Raw genomic sequence first — 21,724 nt, forward strand, 5'->3', positions numbered from 1 at the left:
GAACAGAAGCTTTGAAAAAGAATGATTAAATGGTGTGTGAAGAGGGTGAATGAATCAAGCTCTGGAGCAAATTACAAGTTCATGTGGGTCACTGATTGAAAGTAGGGTGATAAATCATAGACCATCAACCACAGTGATACAGTGGAACGTCCAGACCAGAGTGAACAATCAAAGCAGAGAACTAAGCTTCTTGTGTTCAGGGCAAGGTCCTTACAAGTGTGGTTGGCATGAAAGAAGAATGTCATTAGAGTAACAGAGGATGCCATCGCTGACATCAGTGTCCCTGTCTTTGTCATCGTCACTTCCAGAAGGGTGACTTAGGGGAAGGGCATCATCATCATCAGCATGGAGGATATTCGCCGCAGCCCTCGTCAATGCAACAAAGCCTCTGACAACCATCCCCATGAGCTGCGACCATCCAAGGTGATTGATCAGAGTGTGTGTATGTGTGTGTGATTGTGTGCGTGCATGCAAGCATGTGCGTGTGCGTGTGTGTGTGATACATGTTTGTGCAGATGTGACTGATTTGTATTACTCCACTTGCTACAAATCACAGCACGTTTTACAGTTCATGACATTGGGTCTCCTCTGTCTTGAGAGAATTTATCTACACTGCCCAGTCTCTATTTTCACCAAAGTTCCTCTCTGTCTGTCCTGTAGAAATATTTTCTTGTTAATTCCTATTAAACCGATTTAAAATTATGTTTACATGATTTTGCTGATATTGTCATAACTGAAAGCCTGTCACCTGGTAAAAACACCTGAGATCAAGGGGGTGACTGCAGGAAAATTGCAACCATTTCTGTGTTTTACATATACTTGAGAACTTCAGCACTCAAGGGCTAAAACTCCCACAGTTATGTGTAAACTGTAATTTAGGAATTGTCTTTTATGTGCATCATTTAGAAATGGTCTTTTATGTGTATGACCTTTTTGACTCACTTGTGTAAACAAAGTGAGTCTATGTTTTAACCCAGTGTTCGGTTGTCTGTGTGTGTGTGTGTGTGTGTCTGTGTGTCCGTGGTAAACTTTAACATTGACATTTTCTCTGCAAATACTTTGTCAGTTGACACCAAATTAGGCATTAAAATAGGAAAAATTCAGTTCTTTCCAGTCATCTTGTTTAAAACAATATTGCACCTCTGGGATGGGCACAAAAAAATAATAAAAAATGAAGCCTAATTATATGCAAACTGCATTTACTGTTATATTTATATTTTTTGTATTCTCTAAACTTGGCACTTTGATCTGATATTCTGACCCAACAACAAGAGCAGTCATTATTTTCATTTTTTGTTCCAACAGGAACTTCTTTTGCTAAGCATGGAAGTTTTATTTATTTTGCAAACGTTTTGGTGCAGATAGTAAAGAAGGGAAATTACTCTGTAATTAATGCTAGGGGACTTAATTTGCTTTAAACTGATCTTTCTCATCTCAAACATTACATCTTGAAATTATACTCAGTACATAAAAAGCTTGGATTTTTTAAAAGTGTATCACAAGTGAGTCTTGAAGGCCTTGCCTCTCTTTTTTGTTTTACACTGCCATTTAGGCTGCCATACTCTGTTTTTCAGGGTTATGTTTGTGTTTCCACATAACCCACCAAATCCTGACATGGATTATAGGATCTTTAACCTGTGGTTGATCATGTGCCTGTGTTTTCACATTAAACTTCTCCCCTTCCCCCTTAACTTGTCTGGTGCTGCAACTGGGATTTGAACCCAGGACGCTGGGATCGAGAGGGCTATTGGATGAGAGAAAGAAAACGACACCATCCCTTGAGCATGTATCTCTTTGTTCTTGTTGCCTCTCCACTAGAGTTTGATTTGAACTGAAAGACACCGACCAAGATAATGAAGTGATTATCCCCTTTCCCTTCACATACATGTTCATTTCCATGTCATGTTATTCACTGGCTGAAAACTGCTGAGGTTGATGGGAATTGGCACAGTGCACTCTGCAGCAGATCTGTAGTTTGTGTCTTTGTCTCTGATGGAGTCTAAATGGACAGAACCTCCACACTTGTTGAGCACTTTCTGCTGAGTCAGGCTCTGAAGCTGTCTCTCAAGTCTGAGGTTGCGAGATGACCTTTAGTAAAGGTCAAAATCTCAACAACTGCCGATCAGGTGATGTCACATGAACTGAGGGGGGAAAAGGAGAAGATGAAGAAAAAAGTGGGATTTTACAATCTTGAAACTGTTCATTCAGCATTTCATTGGATCCTGATCTGAAAATGTTTTTTTTTAGTAAAAGCATGAAAGCTGAAATACAACTTTTCTTTTCATTGAGACTTTGGGGTATGGGCATGCTCATCTTGCTGAAATGTAATACAATAGAATACAATAAAATACAGTGCAATGCAGTACAGTACAGCACAAAACAAAACAATACAAAACAATCCAGTGCAATACAACATAGTATGTGATTAAGATGTCTGTCATAAGCTCACAATCCACATATAGTTGGGTGTTTAATTCTAGAACATTTAGCATATTTTTAAAACTTTGAATCACACTGTGGAATCTTCACAGACTTTGAGGCTGAAATTTCAGACAATCAGGAGTCTTTGAATTCTTTTAATTCTGTATTGTTGTTTTTTTCCCCCATTGAACTGCATGCTTTTAATAGTTTTATGTAGGTGTTTGTTTACAAAATTATGTAAAAAGATGAAGAAGCATCTATAGACCATTCTGAAGACTTCACTTCATCAGTTCATGGTAGAATTTTTTGCATCTTGTGAATATTGTCAATTGAAGTTTCAGCTTGACTCTTTGAGTTTCAAAAAGTTGACAAAATGGGTGGACTGATCCATATACACTACACCACTTCTGCTTTTAAAAAACAAAATAGAAATGAAAAGAGCAGATGCCTGAACTGTGTATCAACCCATTGCACTGGTCATCCTGCTGTAGGCTTGAATTATTTATTTATAATAAAAAAAAAATCAAAAAAAATCAGAAATTGTGATACAATCTAAATGATGTCACAACAGAACTGAATTTTTATGTTTCATGGTCTGAATGAATTGAGAGTGAAGTCAAATACCAGAATTGACAGAACTTGCAGTTCGCTGTTGTCAAGATTATAACTAGAGTGATAAAAGTCTGTAAATGTCTGTTGTTTGTTTATTTATGTAATTATTTATTTTAGCTCCTGTTCTTGATAATTCTTTGCCTGAACATATCGTTGATAAATGAATAAATAAATAAATGCATATATATATAATAACATGTATCAAAATGTATTCAAATGAAGATTGTTCACACTCACAGACACAAACAGTGCATGATAAAATGGATAGTCCCATACCCCCACCCCCATTTTTTTTTAATTGCAAAAAATATGACTCAGTGAGCAAGATTGGCAACATGGTTTTTCAGATTATGCAGAAGAGATATGTAAGTGCATAGATGCATGCACTCACTCACTCTGTGATCTCTCCCTTTTCATCCCTCCCTCTCTCTGCCACACACACATACATATGCAAACACACACACACACACACACACGCACACACACACACAGACAGACAGAGACACTCTCTGTCTTTCTCTGTCTCTGTCTGTCTGTCTTTCTTTCTTTCCCTTTCAACACACACACACACACACACACACACACACACACACACACACACACACAAGCTTAAAAAAGTAACTCAGTTGGCTGCCTGGGCCTATCAGTTTCCAGTCTGTGCACTATCTGTGTAACTCTTTTCTGCGCTAAATACTTCGCTTGAGTGAATATACACATGTATCAATTCACAAAAAGATTCAATTTTCAAAGGTATTCACACACACACACACACACACACACACACACACACACACACACACACACACACACACACACACACACACACACACACACCCCATGTATGTTAACACAGTTACATATTTGTGTGTGTATAGATCTATCTATCTATCTATCATCTATCTGTCTGTGGCTCTGGATGATAAAATATGTATATCTATATATATCTGGGGATCTATATATATTTTACTCTTGCATTGTCTATTTTCAGTTTTTAAACTGTTATTTTGTAATATATATATATATATATATGATTATATCTCTCTCATAAATCTAGAAATAAATATAAAACTATAGCCCTTATATATTTTTTTTTTTATAAGAGGAACAATATTATCAGACTGCTTTTTATTACCAATGATGTATGTTATGTGCTGTACACATGAAACTCCCCATCCATTTCATATGAATTTGGTGACAAGAAGTCAGTTTCATTTTCATGGCATGGACTACTCATTTCAGATTTGTATACACACACACACACACACACACACACACACACACACATATATATATATATATATATATGCAGTTTTGAATGGGATGCATTCTGACGGCATGTTGCATGAGCACTGGGCAGACACAGTGAAAGTGTGTTATGCTTTTGGTGTGATGCAGTGTTGATGGAGCAAAAGGACTTGTTGGCCCCTGCTTTCTCATGGCATGGAGGGATCTGAGTGTATTGGGCACATTTTCTTTGCGTGTAAGGTCAGATTAATTTTTCAGTTTCAGATCCGTGTGATGTAGGCTATACCGCATCTGCTGAAAAAAAGAAAAAAGAAAAAAAAGTTGAGTATGCTGCTCAGGCCTTGAGATTACAGGATACTTTGAGCTATTTTCATTGGCTTGTTGTAGGGATTTTTGTTGATCACTGTTAGCATCCAATACAAAGTCCAGCAAAAGGATAGTAAATGGTATCTTTATTGACATTTATTGGTAGTTCATCACAGACTGCTGAATTTTAGAAATGAAAATGCTACTGGCAGATCCAGAAAATACAGTCAGCTGGAACAGTGGTTTTAAAAGAGAAAACAAAATGATGGAGAGTAGGTGTGGGTGTGGAGATGGATGTTGGGATGGAGTAACACATAGGTTCAACTGGAGCAAGTGGGTGCCTGATTGAACGTCACCATGTATTGTCAATGCTTATCTTACACAGGCCTGGCCCAGTCTGTAGTGTAGAACTTTGCTTGCCTCAACTCTTCCCACCGCTGAACCTGCTGAGGATAAAACACAAGACAAAGTAAGACAAACATAGAGAAATGTAGAAGTGTACATATTACTAATACAGGTGTGTGTTTTTTTTTTCTTTCTTTTTTTTTTCCTTCTAAACTGGTGCAATTTGCATCTTGATGTGCCTGACTAATTTTCTCACAACTGGACTCTCCTCTCCAATGTACCAAAGGTGTGATTCACCATACTAATTTTCTAACAATTAATGTTGGTTGTTTTCCTCAGCATTTTTGTGTAAAATAAAACCTCGGTTCTAATTGATTGTTCTTTGTCATAGCAGTTCTACCCTTCCTCCTGAAACTTGAAGTGATGCAAGGAAAATATTAAATGTTTGCCGTGCACTATATAAGTGTTCACATTTCAGTGCTTTTTAAAAAAAACCATTTCATTGAAGTTTTATACGTGCAAACAATTTGCACATTTTAATTTAAACATCTTTAGAAAGTGTTAATACAGGTAATAGTTATTAATATTAGCCTTCTTTCTTTGTTGATTAGTAACATATCCTACGTAACTTCCTAATGTATCATAATGATACCAATCAAATGCGTGATAATCCTAATTTCAATAACAAATATAGAAATTACATTCTTGTGGTGTGACAGATTTTCAGTATCAGAAACATTCTCCAAAAGAAATGATAGTTAAGAATTGATTCAGTGTGCTCATTTCATTTTGTAGATACTTTCATACTAGAATAAAAGCGATTAGTGGCACATGAATTGTAAACAGAACCGGAAGGCATAACGGTGAACAGACAGATGGCACATCATTTGTGGGATGCAACTCTCCTATTTACTTATATTATGGGAAAGACGAGTGGCTTTTTGTGTATGACCATTTTTAACCTGACCATCAAGGCAACCTTACTCTGTTCTCAGTAACTTTTCATTGGCATGCCATCTTGTGGCAAAGAAAAGCAGAATTATTTGGTATTGCTGAATTTGGATACATTTAGACTTTTATCATTTTTGACGAACACAAATAGTGCATATTATGATTTAACCTTTTAACTGCTGAACCTTGGAGAAATGAGGTCAGTGTGGAATGAGATTGAAGTACAGTTGTTGTTGTTTTACTGTTTGAGCACTTTTCAGTGGGTAATTGGTTGTGCCAAACAAAAATAATGCAGACCCCAGATTGAAGGAGTCTAGATAAAGAATGGTGACTGACATCCTGACATGAAAGTTCAGTCTTGTGTCAGTGAAGTGATGGCCCTTTACTGACATCCTGACATGAAAGTTCAGTCATATCTCAGTGAAGTGATGGCCCATCACTGAAATCCATACATCAGTCTTGTCTCAGTGAAGCGATGGCCCTTTACTGACATCCTAACATGAAAGTTCAGTCTTGTCTCAGTGGAGTGATGGCCCTTTACTGATGAGCATACTGGTCAGCAGCAGACCAAGGGTTAACTGGCCACTGTGGGAGTAGCTATCAGCAGGCCTCAGGCCTTTAACGAGATCCTTTCCCATGAGTTGATGATTCACTCCTAGTTATTGGAGGTTCTTCACCAGTATCATTTGTAACTAAAAGTCTTCCATGACTGCTGGTTCATTTGGGATGTTTCATGTGTTGACTCATGCTGACAGAATACAACTAGCCTGTAATATACCAAAATGAAACTATCACTTATTGATGATTCCATGAATGTTCCTTGTTCAAATACAGATTTTTATTTTCCATGTCAAATGTCAAGTGAACAGTAGTTTTCTGGATCAATTTTTCAGCCCTTTCTGTGTCATCTAAACTGGTGTGGTTCTTGATTAAAAAAATTTTTTTTACTTGATTGTGTTTTTGTTGTAATGTGTGATGTGTATAGTTGGATGTGTAAGTATTTATGATTATTGCAGGTGGGTCTGTGTGCAGATGCTTTTATACACTTGCTATTCACTGCTGTGTTCACCTTTGTTTTGTTTTGTAGACAACATGGAGCTTTAACTGATTGTAGAGGTGTGTGCAAATATGTGTGATTGTCATATATCATATAAGTTCATGTACATTCAGTTGTTAAGATTATATTCTTATTTTAGTTTTTAAAATGTAGCCTCAAACTTGTGGAAAAGGTAAAATGGGCCAGTTAAACATTTCAAACCATTTCTTTACATTTGTGAAGTTATGATTGCAACCAGTACAAAAAGTCTACAGATACAGCAGTTATTTACTAGTAAATTATCATTGTTTGCAATAGTTGTAGTCATAGTAGTAGTAGTTGTCGTGATAGTAGTTATGTCGTTGTTGTGTGTACTTTTGAAAGTAATTCTTTCTTGTATAGTTAGGTGATCAACCATTGAATGTACACACACACACACACACACACACACACACACACACACACACACACACACACACACACACACACACAAAAGTTTCAAGTTTCAAGTTTTAATTAACATTTCACTCCTATTGGAGTATGGAGGATTACTGCAAAATAATATTTTCGTGCCCAGAACAAACATTTCCAAATGCACAACAATGTCACATAAAAGTTGAGAAACCACAAATGTCTTTTAACTCCAAAAGTATAGCTAGGCAACATTTGCAAATCTAATCATCTTACTCACAGCTAAAATAACTTTTTAGCCTCCTTTGAGCATATTACAAAAATTAAAAACCGATTTTGGAGACAAATATTTTTTAGGAACATATCACACACACACACACACACACACACACACACACACACACACACACACACTCACACACACTAAGGATGGATATATATATATATTGATAACAATTTTTTCTTAAAGGAGGGGGAACAGTATGGGATCTCCCATCTCCTTGCAATACAACATATAATGACATGTTTCAGTAGGTATGATAGCAGTTTAATGTACCCTGCCTTGCAATACAACATATAATGACATGTTTCAGTAGGTATGATAGCAGTTTAATGTACCCTGCCTTGCAATACAACATATAATGACATGTTTCAGTAGGTATGATAGCAGTTTAATGTACCTTGCCTTGCAATACAACATATAATGACATGTTTCAGTAGGTATGATAGCAGTTTAATGTACCCTGCCTTGCAATACAACATATAATGACATGTTTCAGTAGGTATGATAGCAGTTTAATGTACCCCGACTTGCAATACAACATATAATGACATGTTTCAGTAGGTCTGATAGCACTTTAATGTACCCTGCCTTGCAATACAACATATAATGACATGTTTCAGTAGGTATGATAGCAGTTTAATGTACCCTGACTTGCAATACAACATATAATGACATGTTTCAGTAGGTCTGATAGCACTTTAATGTACCCTGACTTGCAATACAACACATAATGACTTGTTTCAGTAGGTATGATAGCACTTTAATGTACCCTGACTTGCGGAACTTTTTGTCATATGCAGCACGATTCAGCCAAACATTTCAAATTTGTCACTTAAGTCCTTTATGATGTTATTTGATTTATTTAATTTTTTTTTAGCTTTATTTATTTTAACTTATTTTATTTATTGTTATTTATTTTTATTTTTTGTTTTATTTTATTTATTTATTTTTTTTTTTTCTCTCTCAAGGCCTCACAAAGCGTGTTGGGTTACGCTGCTGGTCAGGCATCTGCTTGGCAGATGTGGTGTAGCGTATATGGATTTGACTGAACACAGTGACACCTCCTCGATCTACTGATACTGATACTATGATGTTTAACAGCGCACATTAGTAAATGATACGCAAGTTCTGTTTAATTTTTATGTAACTATTCTTGCTGTTATCTATGTATTTTGTTTGATTTTAAAAAAGCAAACAAACAAACAAAAACAGATACACCCAAACTGGCCCAAGTCAGTGCAGTCATTTGGATGTAGAAAAAATTATCAGTCTGCTTGTAGTTCTGAATGTTTATCAGTGTTCTGATAAACCATAGCTGTGTTATTTCCCTTGTGGTTTATCTGGAGATATGTACATGTATGTCCTGCCTTCCCAGCCAAGGTGTTTATCTTCCACTGGTTCCAGTGCTACACAAATAGATCTTCTGGAAATTCTGTGCCAGAAAATTCTTCTTTAAGTTAAATACGTCTCCTGGTTTTCAACCTTTTTTTCTTTTTTTTTTTTTCTTGTCTTTGTCACATACTGATTTCTTGCTGTTTTCTTTCATGGTTCATCTTTACCTTTTTAACAAAGGCTCTCTTTGGTCACTGCCACTTACTTTACCACACTGCCACACTCTGATATGTGGCAGTGATACTGTCATTTCTGTGATGGGAACTACTACTGTTACTACCACTACTACTATTGCTTCCCATTGAACCTGTCACTTGTGTCAGCTCTGTGGTGGCACTGCTCCATGCTGGTGGTTCTCATGGTTCTTGCAGTTGTGTTTCCATACATGACACTTATTAATTATTGTTGGTGTCCTGAATGTTGTTTTCATTCTGTGTTCTTTTTCTTGGCAGTCTGGAGGTGATGGGTTTTGTGAAAGGGCCAGCACCTCCGGCATACTTACTTACTTACTGTCTATTTTGCTCTCTGGCATGTGATGTAGGCTTAGCAACGAAGCACTGCCACGCTTGTCAATTTTCTCACTGAATGGTACGCTAGGTGTGCTATGCTGTGTGTGTGTGTGTGTGTGTGTGTCCTGACGTACATCCTCAGCATGGCACAGTTTGTTTTCACAGGGAGCTCAGTGGTGAAGTTGAATACATATTTTGATTGTTGAATTGTACATAAAAATGTGTTGTTTCCAACTAATGCATACTATATATCTTGATTGTTGAATTGTACATAAAGATATGTGTACTTATTAGATATATATATTAGATATCATATTATAAATACCTGATTTTTGATTGTTTAACTGTACATGAAAATATGTGTTCTTTCAGCTGATATGCATATTAGATATCATATACATACATACATACATACATACATACATATATATATATATATATATATATATATATATATATATATATATATATATATATATATAATCTTGTTTGTTGCATTGTGCATGAAATTATATGTCTTGTTTTCAGGTGATACATGTTATATATCTTGATTGTTGAACTGTACATAAAAATATGTGTTGTTTTCAACTGTAGTGTTGGGGTGTATGCTCACTTGGTGCTGTTTAAAACTCAGGTGGACTTACTTTGCATGTTTTGATGGATGGAGTGACATATTGTAATGTAGTTTCACAGTGTTTTTTTTTCTTATGATTAGTGGTATTGTGCGTTTCAAATGCATAGTTAGATAATGTACATACTTTATGGCCTTTTCAGTGTGGAAGTACCACAAATCATTGACTTAAAAATTAATCTGTCAACACAACTTATTAACAGAAGAGGCATGACATCAAGAACCTTCAGGTTTTGAGGGCAGGTTTTTTGTTTTGTTTTGTTTCGTTTATGAATAATTCTTTTGATGTTCATAAGAGGCCAATCAGTTATTCAGATAAACAAACATGATGGATTCTTGATTCATCATTCTGGCTGTGTTGCAACATAAAATGTTTATACCACTGTAGATTTATCAGCTAATATATCAGTGAGGTAAGGTGAAAGGTGGACCCCTTGTCATCTCCAGTTTGATAGTGCTTACACACACTCACACAAGTTAAGTCAAGCTGCCAAACACACACAGCTGACGGTTATCATCACCTTCGCCAAGTGGATGAACAGAAGGTGGAGATGTGTGTTCTGTGGTATTGACAGGATCCGTGTTTATCTGTATGTCAAGGAGCTCCGTTTCATTTTTAAGAAGGTGTCAAAGTATGTGAATTGATCATATAATGCTACTATAGCTGCGTTAAAAGAAAAAAAAAAGTGGATACCTGAACAATGCAGATTTAATCCAGTGCTACTATAGCTGCGTTAGAAAAAAAATTAGTGGATGCCTGAACAATGCAGTTTTAACCCAGTACACTAGTCAGGCTTAGTGGACCTACAATAGGCTTGTGTAATAGAAATGACTTCCTGTATTGATTGTTCTTTCTATTGGACTTGTTACAAAAAGAGCTTTACAAATGCAGTTTTATCCACAAAACTGTTTCCTGATGCAAGTGGAAAATTAGGTGCTTGACAGTCTGAAGTTTCATACAGCCTTTGGATAAAGGTTTGCACATTGGCTGTTTCTGATGGTTGATGCTTGATGAAGGTCATTGTGAAAAGAAATGAAAGCTTTCTGTGGCAGTGCTAAGAATTGAATCAATTACATGATTTGTGTGCATGCATAAGTGTGTGTGCATGTCAGAGTGCATGCACGTGAGTGTGTGTGTGTGTGTTTAATATATCTCAGTGATTTGACATTTACTTTTCCTCATTGTTTTCTTTCCTGTCCTGATTTTACAAGTCCTTTTTCTATAATTATATTACAGAATGACAGAAATGGTGAGAATGAGTACTGCTATTATTTTATTTCACAAGAAAAGCACTCTACATTCAGCTGAACATTTCTTTCCTGTCCTGATCTTGCAAGTTTTTTTGTTTTATTTTTTCAGTATACTAGGTTAGATGATAGAAATGGTAGTGTGGATGATGCAAAGTGTGTGCCCAACCTAGTTAGGATGATAGAAATAGCTGTATGGATAACAATGCAAAGTGTGTGTTCATCTAAATAGGATGACAGAAATGGTTGTGTGGATGATGCAAAGTGTGTGTTCACCCAGTTAGAATGACAGAAATTGATGTGTGCATGACACTAACTGTGTGTTCAGCTAGTTAAGATTGTCAAAATAGTTGTATGGTTGACGATGCAAAGTGTATGTTCACCTAGTTAAGATGACAGAAATGGTTTTGTGGATGATGATGTCAAGTGTATGTTCACCTAGTTAGGATGACAGAAATCGGTGTGTGCATGACACAAAATGTTCATTCTGACCAGGTTCAGATCATCCGTCGCCTCAGCATGGAGACGTTCATGGTTCGAGTCTACGCCGGCCCCCTCAGCCAGGAGTGTGACTTTGTGGCTGTGGAGGCAGAGAAAGCCACCCCGGCCATGGACATTGTGCAGGTATGTTGCCTTGCCTTGAGCTGTGGCCTTGTGGTAGCATGATTGACTTGGAAGCAAGCACCCATGTGTTCGAGTCCTATGTATGGACTGGGATTTTTTCTCTGACTGATTTTGGTTTCCTGTTTCCTTCCTCATATCAAATTAGATGATGTTATGTCCACACACACTGTGTGTGTGTGTGTGTGTGTGTGTGTGTGTGTGTGTGTGTTTGTGTTTGTGTGTGTGTGTGTGTGTGTGTTTGCATGTTTGTGTGTGTGTGTTTGTGTGTGTGTGTGTGTGTGTGTGTGTGTGTGTGTGTGTTTTGATAGACGAAAAGAACAAATAGGATATATATGTAAATATTCAAGACCCGACGTCTACTACCGTCACAGAGTCCAGTGAGTAAGTCATGGTGTGTGCTGTATTTCACATATGTTGTGGTACTGTTAAAACTGCTGTTGTGCTTTACTCCTCCTTATAAAATGCTTAGAACTGCAGCTGTTGAAGTGCAAGTGCTGCGACAGCCATTGCTGCCCCACTTGCTGTTGCTGGTGTTAGCTAAGAGAGTAGATGGAGAATAGGAGTGGCTAGTCACCTGTGGATAATCATAGCATAAGCTCATTGCTGTCAGTGTCAGTGTTGCTGGTTTGCCAAAGGAGGAAGGTGGCAGAATGGTTTAGGCACTTATCTTTCAATCAGTGTTTGTGAGGGTCTGGGTTCAAATCCTGGTCTAAGTCTTTTCCCCCCAAGTTTGACTGGAAAATCAAACTGAGCAACTAGTCATCCGCATGTGATGAGACAAGATCCTATGTGCAGCATTCACTTGGTGCTTTGAAAAAGAACCCATGGCAAGATAAGTGTTGTCCTCTGGCAAACTTTTTCAGAAGAAATCCACTCTTAAAAGTGCACAAATGCATACGCTCAAGGCCTGACAAGTGCATTGGGTTATACTGCTGGTCAGGCATCTGCCTAACAGGTGTGGTGCGGTGTATATGGATTTGACTGAATGTGGTGACGCTTCCTTGAAGAACTGAAACAGAAACTGTGATGACGGGTGGCTGACAGGTGGCCTGTCGCAAGATGCGGCTGCAAGGATCCTGGGAGAAGTATGAGCTGGCGGAGGTGTTTTCGTCGGGGGGTCAGCTGTGTAAGGAGCGCCGCCTGGAGGACATGGACAACCCTGTGGGCATTCAGCTCCTGTGGCCCAAGGTCATCAATGCTGAGGTTGACAGGGGACTGGGGCTCTTCACTGGCTACAGGTCAGTGTGGGGGGTGTGTGGGGGTGTGGGGAGGTCCATGGGTCTGTTTAGTCCATTATGTGAGGGGACCCAACACAAATCTAGTTTTACACCGTTGGACATGATGTAATGTATTGATCAGTGAATGTGTAAAATGATTAATAAAGCTGTAATACTTTGAGCACACACCTGTAGACATAATTTAATGAATCGATCAGTGGATGTGTAAAATGGTTAGTTAAAGCCATAAGACTCGGAGCACCTGTGGACCTTTGTAGGTAATGTAGTGTATCAATGAACATGCAAAATGTTTAAAGCTGTATCACTCAGAGCACCTGTGGAAGACATGATATAATCAGCAAACATGTAAAATGATTCAAGCTGTAGTACTTGGAGCACCTGTAACCAGTGTGATCACCTGTGTACCTGTGTACCTGTGCAGGTTCTACATCCGGCTGAAGGACCCGGAAGTGTCGCGGTGTGGGTGGGTGGAGGTGAACAAGAATGTGGTCGACACCTTCCTCCTCTCCTTCCTCCAGCAGCCTGTGGGTGCCAAGGAGTACCAGGACCTCTGTAACCTCCCTGACCTGAACGAACAGACCCTGCTGCACAACCTCAAGGCCAGGTAAACTGTTCCACTGTATGTGGATGTGTATGGGTGGATGTAGGTGTGTGTGTTGGTGGGTGTAGAAGTGTAGGTTGTGTGTGTGTTTGCATGCATGTGTGTGTGATGTCTGCAACCTGCGCAGTCTCAACAAGCAGACCCTGCTGCACACCCTCAAGGCCAGGTAAACGCTACGGCTGTATGTGGGGGTGTGTGGATGGGAGATGGGTTGATGGATGGATGTGGATAGATCAGTCTGCAAGCTTTGACATCTTGAAACTGAAACAGAAAATAACAACCAAAATCTGCTTCACAGATTCAACGCTTCAAAAATCTACACCTATGTGGGGACAATCCTGATCGCGGTGAACCCCTTCCGGTTCTTCCCCATCTACAACCCCCGCTACGTCAAGATGTACCAGAAGAAACGGCTGGGCGAGTTACCTCCCCACATCTTCGCCATCGCAGATGCTGCCTACTTCCGCATGCTGCAGATGCGGCAGAACCAGTGCATCGTGATTTCTGGAGAGTCTGGCTCCGGCAAGACGGAGAGCACGAATCTGTTGCTGCATCACCTGACAGCGCTCTCCCACAAAGGTCTGCATGGCAGCGGGGTGGAGCAGACCATTCTAGGGGCTGGACCAGTGCTGGAGGCAAGTGCTTAGTAGTGATGGTTTTTCTTTTATTTGTTTTCTTCTTCTTCTCATTCTTCTTCTTTCTGTTCCATAGCCTTATGATCGTAGCGTCACCACTGATGACCTGGCAACCACATGATGACAACCATCTTAGTTAAGGATATGTAGTACTATATAGTTTATTTATTTATTTTAGCTAAGGATATTTCTATAGGGCCTTACTGCGAATCTCTACACATTTTACAATGATGCTAAGAAGAAAGATACATGAGAAAAAGATCAAAATGAAAATTAACAGTGCTCAGTATAAGGTCACGCATGTTTGGTCCCATGTATGAAATACAAAGGTGTGCGCACACACACACACACACACAATTTGAAATGTGCATGCCTCGCACACAGGCCTCTCTTGTAATAAATTATTATTATTAAGATTAAAATTACTATTATTATTATCATTATTATTACATTATTATTACTATTATTGATATTATCATTATTATTATTTTAGTGTATCATTTTATTGATCAGTACTTCAATGAAATATGTACTAAGTCATGAGGTTTTCTCTCAAAATAAATTGTGTGACATTTCAAGGGTTGGAAAATTCTTGGAAAAATATGTTTTGCCCTGTCAGCATCTGGATTAGTCTTGGAATTCTAATCTGTGAATTTTAACCAAAGTCTTTTACCAGTACCATTTAACAATGAGCTTAATAATTTACCCCCCAACACCTGCCTTCCACACCGTGAAGCCCCCCCCGCCTCTCCCCCTTCCCCCCTCCTGCCCCCCCTCTCCCCATTCCGTGCCCCCCTCCCTCCTCCACCCCCCTCCAAAAAAAGATGAAAAATGAACATTGATTCTGAGATATTTTCTGATCTCTTTCACCAGCAGTTTTAGCAGATGGTTTATTTTTATTTATTTTTTTATTTTTTTTTAGTATATTCTGTTTGGCTTTTTGTGTGGTGTTGAAAACGAGCAGTCTGATTTAGAAAAAATCTGGAAATTATTAGTTTAATGACATGGGTTGGAATTTTGTGGTGGTGTGCAGGCGTTCGGCAATGCCAAGACAGTCCACAACAACAACTCCAGTCGCTTTGGAAAGTTCATCCAGGTCAACTACAAGGAAAACGGAATGGTGCATGGGTGAGTAAAGAGATTCTAATTTCTTTTTCTTCCACTCTTCTAGAATTAGTAGAATTTTTCTTTATGTAAAAGTATTTTATAAAGAGAGTAGTTGTATGGTGCATGGGTGAGTAAAGAGATTCTAATTTCTTTTTCTTCCACTCTTCTAGAATTAGTAGAATTTTTCTTTATGTAAAAGTATTTTATAAAGAGACGGGTTTTTTTGTTTTGTTTTTTTATCAGTATGTGTGTGTGTGTGTGTGTGTGTGTGTGTGTGTGTGTGTGTGTGTGTGAGAGAGAGAGAGAAATTTTTTTTTATATAAAACAAAGAGAGGAATTGTTTGTAATTGTTTCATTTTGAATTCTTTTTTCAGGGCTGTCATGGAAAAGTATCTCCTGGAGAAATCACGGATAGTGTCACAAGCCAAAAACGAAAGGTAATTCTATGTCTTTCTGTCTGCCTGCCTCGTGATTTCCTTTAATTTTGTTTTGTTTTCTTTTGTTTTGTATGATAAAATTGCACGTTTTTCTTTTCACTCTCTTCTGTCACAAGAGGGCTGAAAAAAAGTTTAGGTTCTGTATACTAAAATTACACATTTTGTCTTTAAAATCTTTTCTGTTGCAAGAGAGGGCTGTAAACTTTTGTTGTTTTTTTTTTGTTGTTCTGTTTACTAAAATTGCATGTTTTAGTTTGAACTCTCTTCTGTCATAAAATGGCTGAACAAAAATTTTTTTTGAGGGGGTTCTGTGTACTAAAATTACATGTCTTTCTTTTTACTCTTTTTCAGTTTTACTTTCAGTTTCAGTATCTCATGGTGGTGTCACTGCGTTTGGACAGATCCATATACGCTTCACCACATCTGCCAAGTACATGCCTGACCAGCAGCATAACCCAATGCACTTAATCAGGCCTTGAGTGCATGCATATATATTTGTGTACCTATCTGAGTGGATTTCTACTATGTAATTTTGCCAGAGGACAAGACTGTCATAGCCATGGGTTCTTTTTCAGTGTGCCAGGTGCATGCTGCATATGAGACCTCGGTTTATTGTCTCATCCAAATGACTAGACAGTTTGATTTTCCAGTCAAACTTAGGAGAAAGGGCAAGAGCGAGATTTGAACCCAGACCCTCACGGACTCTCTGCATGGGCAGATGAGCGTCCTAACCAGTCTGCCACCTTCCTCTTCTCCAGTGGCAGGAGAAGTTGTCTGAGAAGGCTGTTGTATGGGTTTGCAGCTCCTGAAACATATGTACACAAAAGACTTTTCCAGACCTTTTGACAGATCAGCTTTTGATGGATAGTGGTACAGAGCTCAGTTGATGACGACAGAGAGTTCGTGTTGTGGCTGTGCTTGTGTGTGTGTGTGTGTGTGTGTGTGTGTGTGAGTTCCCTGTATGTTGGGGACAAGGCCCTGGGAACCAAGAAGACCTCTGTGGCAGTGGATATTTGATTTTAACTTTTAACCATTGGTATGACTGATTCTTTTGTTGTCTGTGGGACAAATAAGCTTGAAGACTTGTGAGGCAGACTGGTCCCTGAGTGAGAATAGAGCAGTGTGCATTTTTTTTCTGTCCAGAACTTTGGTTATTCACAATCTGACATGATGGGCACTGCAACTGAGTGATAACAGTGGTGGACTTGTAGTCTGAGTGTCCTGCGTTTGTAGCGCTTGGTGGGTTAAGTGTGGAGAATTTTCTGATCCACCAGGTCAACAGACGTGCAGAGCTGCTGGTGTTTGAACCCCTTTTTGTGTGTATGCACAAGCGGAAGATCAAATATACATGCTATCCGTGTCAGATTTGATGCATTCTAGAAACAAGAACATACCCAGCATGCACATCACCTAAAATAGAGAATGGCTGCCCACATGTTGGGTGACAATGATCATACATGTAAAAGCCCTTGTTCATATCAGTGGCTGCCTACATGTTGGGTGAAAATGGTCCTACATGTAAAAGCCCATTTATTCATATCAGTGAAGGTGGGAGTTGCAGCCCAGGAGGGTGTAAGAAGAATAAGAATCTGACATTGCCATGTGGCAATGTCCTTTTCATGAGTTCCCAGTGCAGCATACAGGAAGTCACATCCAGCAGTGCCTAGGACCCTAAGTATTTGATAGTGATCAGAAAGTTCACATTCACTCAACGTATATGTTATGTCTGAGCCAATCAAATTATGTGTCACGTTATGTATGCCAGTGACCTTTTTGCAGAGTTTTTGCAACAGGTGACCTTTAAAGTGCACAGCAGTCAGACATCATTGAGTTTTACCACATGTATTCTGCTGTCTTTACCACACACATTCTGCCTTCTTCACCACACACTTTGTGCTCTCTCCTTTTGCCACACAGTGTTCCGCCCTCTTCATCAGTTGTTTTTTTTTGTAAAGGAGGACTGCTTTGGCCAGTGCAGTTTCTCCATTGCTGCTCGAGTTGTTTGCCATTGTTTTCTTTGCAAACATGCACCCACAGTGTGAGTCAGATATCAAGGGTTTGAATACTGCCAACTTGTCATTCAGTTCAAACTCTGGAGCTGTCTCAGCCTTTATGTCAAAGACCAGAAACCTTTCTGACATTATAAAAAATGTACATAAGTTAGTATTTGAAGATTTTAAGATTTTACAGATAAATCCTTCTGCTCATAAACACAAATTACAAAGAACAGCTGAACAGATGACAAAGAACAATTGAACAAATTAAACAGAATAGCTGAACAGTCTTCCTGCAAAATATTCTCACAGAGAGACAGCAAGACGAAACTTTTTATACCAATTTTCCCAGAAGAAGAAAATCATTGAAAGAGTGACAGAGCAGTTCTTATTGATGTGGACTGCAACAAGAATGACAAAGCTAAGACAAGAAAGACTGAGGTTATAGGAAAGATTCTTTCATTGGACCCCGCCCTCCCCACTTGACACACGACAGCAAAAGACATCAGACTATACAGACTTCACAAAAAGATAAAGACCACTTCATGAAAGTAGGTACATTTTTATCTTCAACTAAAGAAGAAAAGTTGAGAGATGAATGGAATTATGCAGGCTGCGCATGGTCTGCCACTGGCCTGTCACATTGATTTCACAAGGGCCTGTTTCAGGCATATGTACACCATGAATGGTTTGAAAAATGCATTTGACACTTGATGTTTCGGCCCGGAATTTACAGTTATTCAGTGGAATATAAACAATAGCTGTGATTTTTCATTGTTAAAAAAAAAAGTAAGCCCCTGTGCAAGAAACACCTCTGGTCATAGAAGGCGCTCATTACATTGGCCGCATATGGAGCTGCAGAGAACCAGGCTTTCCCTCACAACCGACAAACCTGGAGGAACCTGGTAAACAGTTCATCTGTGCAGTACCCCAATGACTCTTCACAGAGTTCAAGGAGAAGAAGAAGAAGAGATAGCCGCTGTTTGCTGAACATTCAGCATCATTTCACTGTGCCACCCAAGAAGAAAACCGTGCAAGTTACCAAGTGTTCCTCAAATTTTTGTGAATGCCGTAGGTGGGGCGGAGAGGAGAGAGTGGCGAGAGGGAGGCTGGGGCTTTTCCTTCCCTGGTTTCCTGTTCACATTGCCCTGGTGTGGGCTCCACTCATCCACAGGCACTGGACAGGCGGACAGGATCCACCAGCTGTGTGGCCTGTTCCAGCCTCTGCCTTCTTTGGGGAGTACAGGCTGTGGTTGGAAAATGTTCTGCTAGATTAATCAGATTGATAAAAGTTTTATGAGAAGTGATAAACACATTTTTTTCCCCTAAAATTCTGGAGAAAAAAAGCAGCAGCAATAGAGCCGTGTCATATCTGTGTGTGTGTGTGTGCTTTGCATGCTTGATGTATGTGTGCGCACATACACGTCATCCTTGTACACACGTCTGTAGCGCATTATTATATCCTGTTATGGATGTAGCCCAGGCCATTAACGTTTGTGTTCTTTTTGTCCTGTCCTTCATGTTGAAAAAATAGTTGTCACTGTCAACAGCATGGTTCTGTGTCACTGTCAACAGCATGGTTCTGTGTCACTGTCAACAGCAGGGTTCTATGTCACTGTCAGTAGCAGGGTTCTGTGTCACTGTCAACAACAGGGTTCAGTGTCACTGTGTCACTGTCAACAGTAGGGTTCTGTTTCACTGTCAACAGTAGGGTTCAGTGTCACTGTCAACAGCAGGGTTCAGTGTCACTGTCAACAGCATGGTTCTGTGTCACTGTCAACAGTAGGGTTCTGTGTCACTGTCAATATTAGTTTATGTCATTGTCAACAGCAGGGTTCTGTGTCACTGTCAACAGCAGGGCTGTATGTGTCACTGTCAGCAGCAGGGTTCTGTGTCACTGTCAACAGCAGGGCTCTGTCACTGTCAACAGCAGGGCTGTGTGTCACTGTCAACAGCAGGGTTCTGTGACACTGTCAACAGCATGGCTGTGTGTCACTGTCAACAGCAGGGCTGTATGTGTCACTGTCAACAGCAGGGTTCTGTGTCACTGTCAACAGCAGGGCTCTATGTCACTGTCAACAGCAGGGCTGTATGTGTCACTGTCAACAGCAGGGTTCTGTGTCACTGTCAACAACAGGGTTTCTGTGTCACTGTCAACAGCAGGGTTCTGTCACTGTCAACAGCAGGGCTCTATGTCACTGTCAACAGCAGGGCTCTGTGTCACTGTCAACAGCAGGGTTCTGTGTCACTGTCAACAGATTGGCTCTGTCACTGTCAACAGCAGGGCTCTATGGGTCACTGTCAACAGCAGGGTTTCTGTGTCACTGTCAACAGCAGGGTTCTATGTCACTGCCAACAGCAGGGCTGTATGTGTCACTGTCAACAGCAGGGTTCTGTGTCACTGTCAACAGCAGGGCTCTGTGTCACTGTCAACAGCATGGCTCTGTCACTGTCAACAGCAGGGCTCTATGTCTCACTGTCAACAGCAGGGTTTCTGTGTCACTGTCAACAGCAGGGCTCTATGTCACTGTCAACAGCAGGGTTTTATGTCACTGTCAACAACAGGGCTCTATGTCATTGTCAACAACTGGGCTCTGTGTCACTGTAAACAACAGGGCTCTATGTCACTGTCAACAGCAGGGCTCTATGTCACTGTCAATAGCAGGGTTCTGTGTCACTGTCATTGGCAGGGTTCTGTGTCACTATCAACAGCAAAGTTCTATTTCACTATCAGTGGCACAATTGGCTATGTTGTATGTCAACTATCAGTTCAGTATCACTTTCTATGGCAGTGTTCTATATCACCATCCACAGCAGATTTCTTTTTCACCATTCACAACAGAGCTATGTACCACTGTACATGAAGATAAGATATGTCATGAGGTTTGGAAATGTCCGTTGTGTGTGTCCTTTGCCCAGTCTTTACCTTTTCTGCTGCACTCTGTCTCTTCACTGTCTGGTATTTGCTCTGTCTGTCAGACTGTCTGTCTGTCTGTCTCTGTGTCACCCTCATCCACACTCTGCCAGCCTCTCTTTTTTTTTTGCTTCTCTCTCTCTCTCTCCCTCTCTCTCACACTCTCTCTTTCTCTCTCTCTCTCTCTGTCACCCTCACCCACACCCTGCCAGCCTCTGTCTTCTTTTACTTCTCTCTCTCTCTCTCTCTCTCTCTCTCTCTCTCACTATTTGTCCCTCTCTGTCTGTCCCTCTCAGCCTGTCCGTCTGTTCCACTCTGTCTAACTCTGTGCTTCTTTCTCTGTTGTAATCTGACGCCCTCCCCTCTCCCTTCCCAGTACCTAGGATCCTCTCTACCTTTTGGACTATTTTGGGGGGTTGCTCTTCTCCCTTGCCTTGCCCCCTTCTGCTTTACCCTTTGGTGGCAAACTGTTGGTTTAACCCCCTGTCTGCTGCTGGAGGACATGCTCATCAGTGAAGGGCTGTTGTCCCAGGTGAGATCGAGGTTACGGGATTTTCATCACCATTATCTGTCTAGACTCTTTTTGTCTTGGGTTTGCATTACTTTTTTGTTCAACGAAATCAGTTGCTCCACTTGGAAGTAGTAAACGTAGTTCTTGTGCTTCAGATCCGTGCCACATTGATTTCATTTCAGCAAGGTACAGCAGTCAAGGGGTTAAAACTGCCCCCAAACACGAATGCACCTGCTCCTCAGACTGAAGCTGTTAAATTCCTCCCTGGCCCCC

General features: G+C 39.8%; 1 protein-coding gene across 8 annotated transcripts in view; it reads left to right on the forward strand.

The window, feature by feature from the left end:
* Nucleotides 1-21,724, forward strand: part of LOC143281953 (unconventional myosin-IXb-like) — a 139,531-nt gene that overhangs the window by 13,188 nt on the left and 104,619 nt on the right. For 6 of the 8 annotated variants that reach the window (XM_076587275.1, XM_076587270.1, XM_076587274.1 and 3 more), the window contains exons 2-9: nt 1-423; nt 3,381-3,398; nt 11,886-12,014; nt 13,059-13,252; nt 13,674-13,856; nt 14,152-14,488; nt 15,522-15,616; nt 15,970-16,032. The exon at nt 1-423 is cut by the window's left edge and continues 654 nt beyond it. In XM_076587275.1, the coding sequence (XP_076443390.1) occupies nt 346-423; nt 3,381-3,398; nt 11,886-12,014; nt 13,059-13,252; nt 13,674-13,856; nt 14,152-14,488; nt 15,522-15,616; nt 15,970-16,032 (1,097 nt within the window). In that variant the 5' untranslated portion in view covers nt 1-345. Of the gene's footprint in view, nt 424-3,380; nt 3,399-4,969; nt 5,054-11,885; nt 12,015-13,058; nt 13,253-13,673; nt 13,857-14,151; nt 14,489-15,521; nt 15,617-15,969; nt 16,033-21,724 lie in introns of all 8 variants that reach the window. The other 2 variants (XM_076587276.1, XM_076587273.1) reach the window with 2 other exon arrangements.

The sequence above is a fragment of the Babylonia areolata genome, chromosome 5 (assembly GCF_041734735.1).
Source record: "Babylonia areolata isolate BAREFJ2019XMU chromosome 5, ASM4173473v1, whole genome shotgun sequence".
NCBI lineage: Eukaryota > Metazoa > Mollusca > Gastropoda > Neogastropoda > Buccinidae > Babylonia > Babylonia areolata.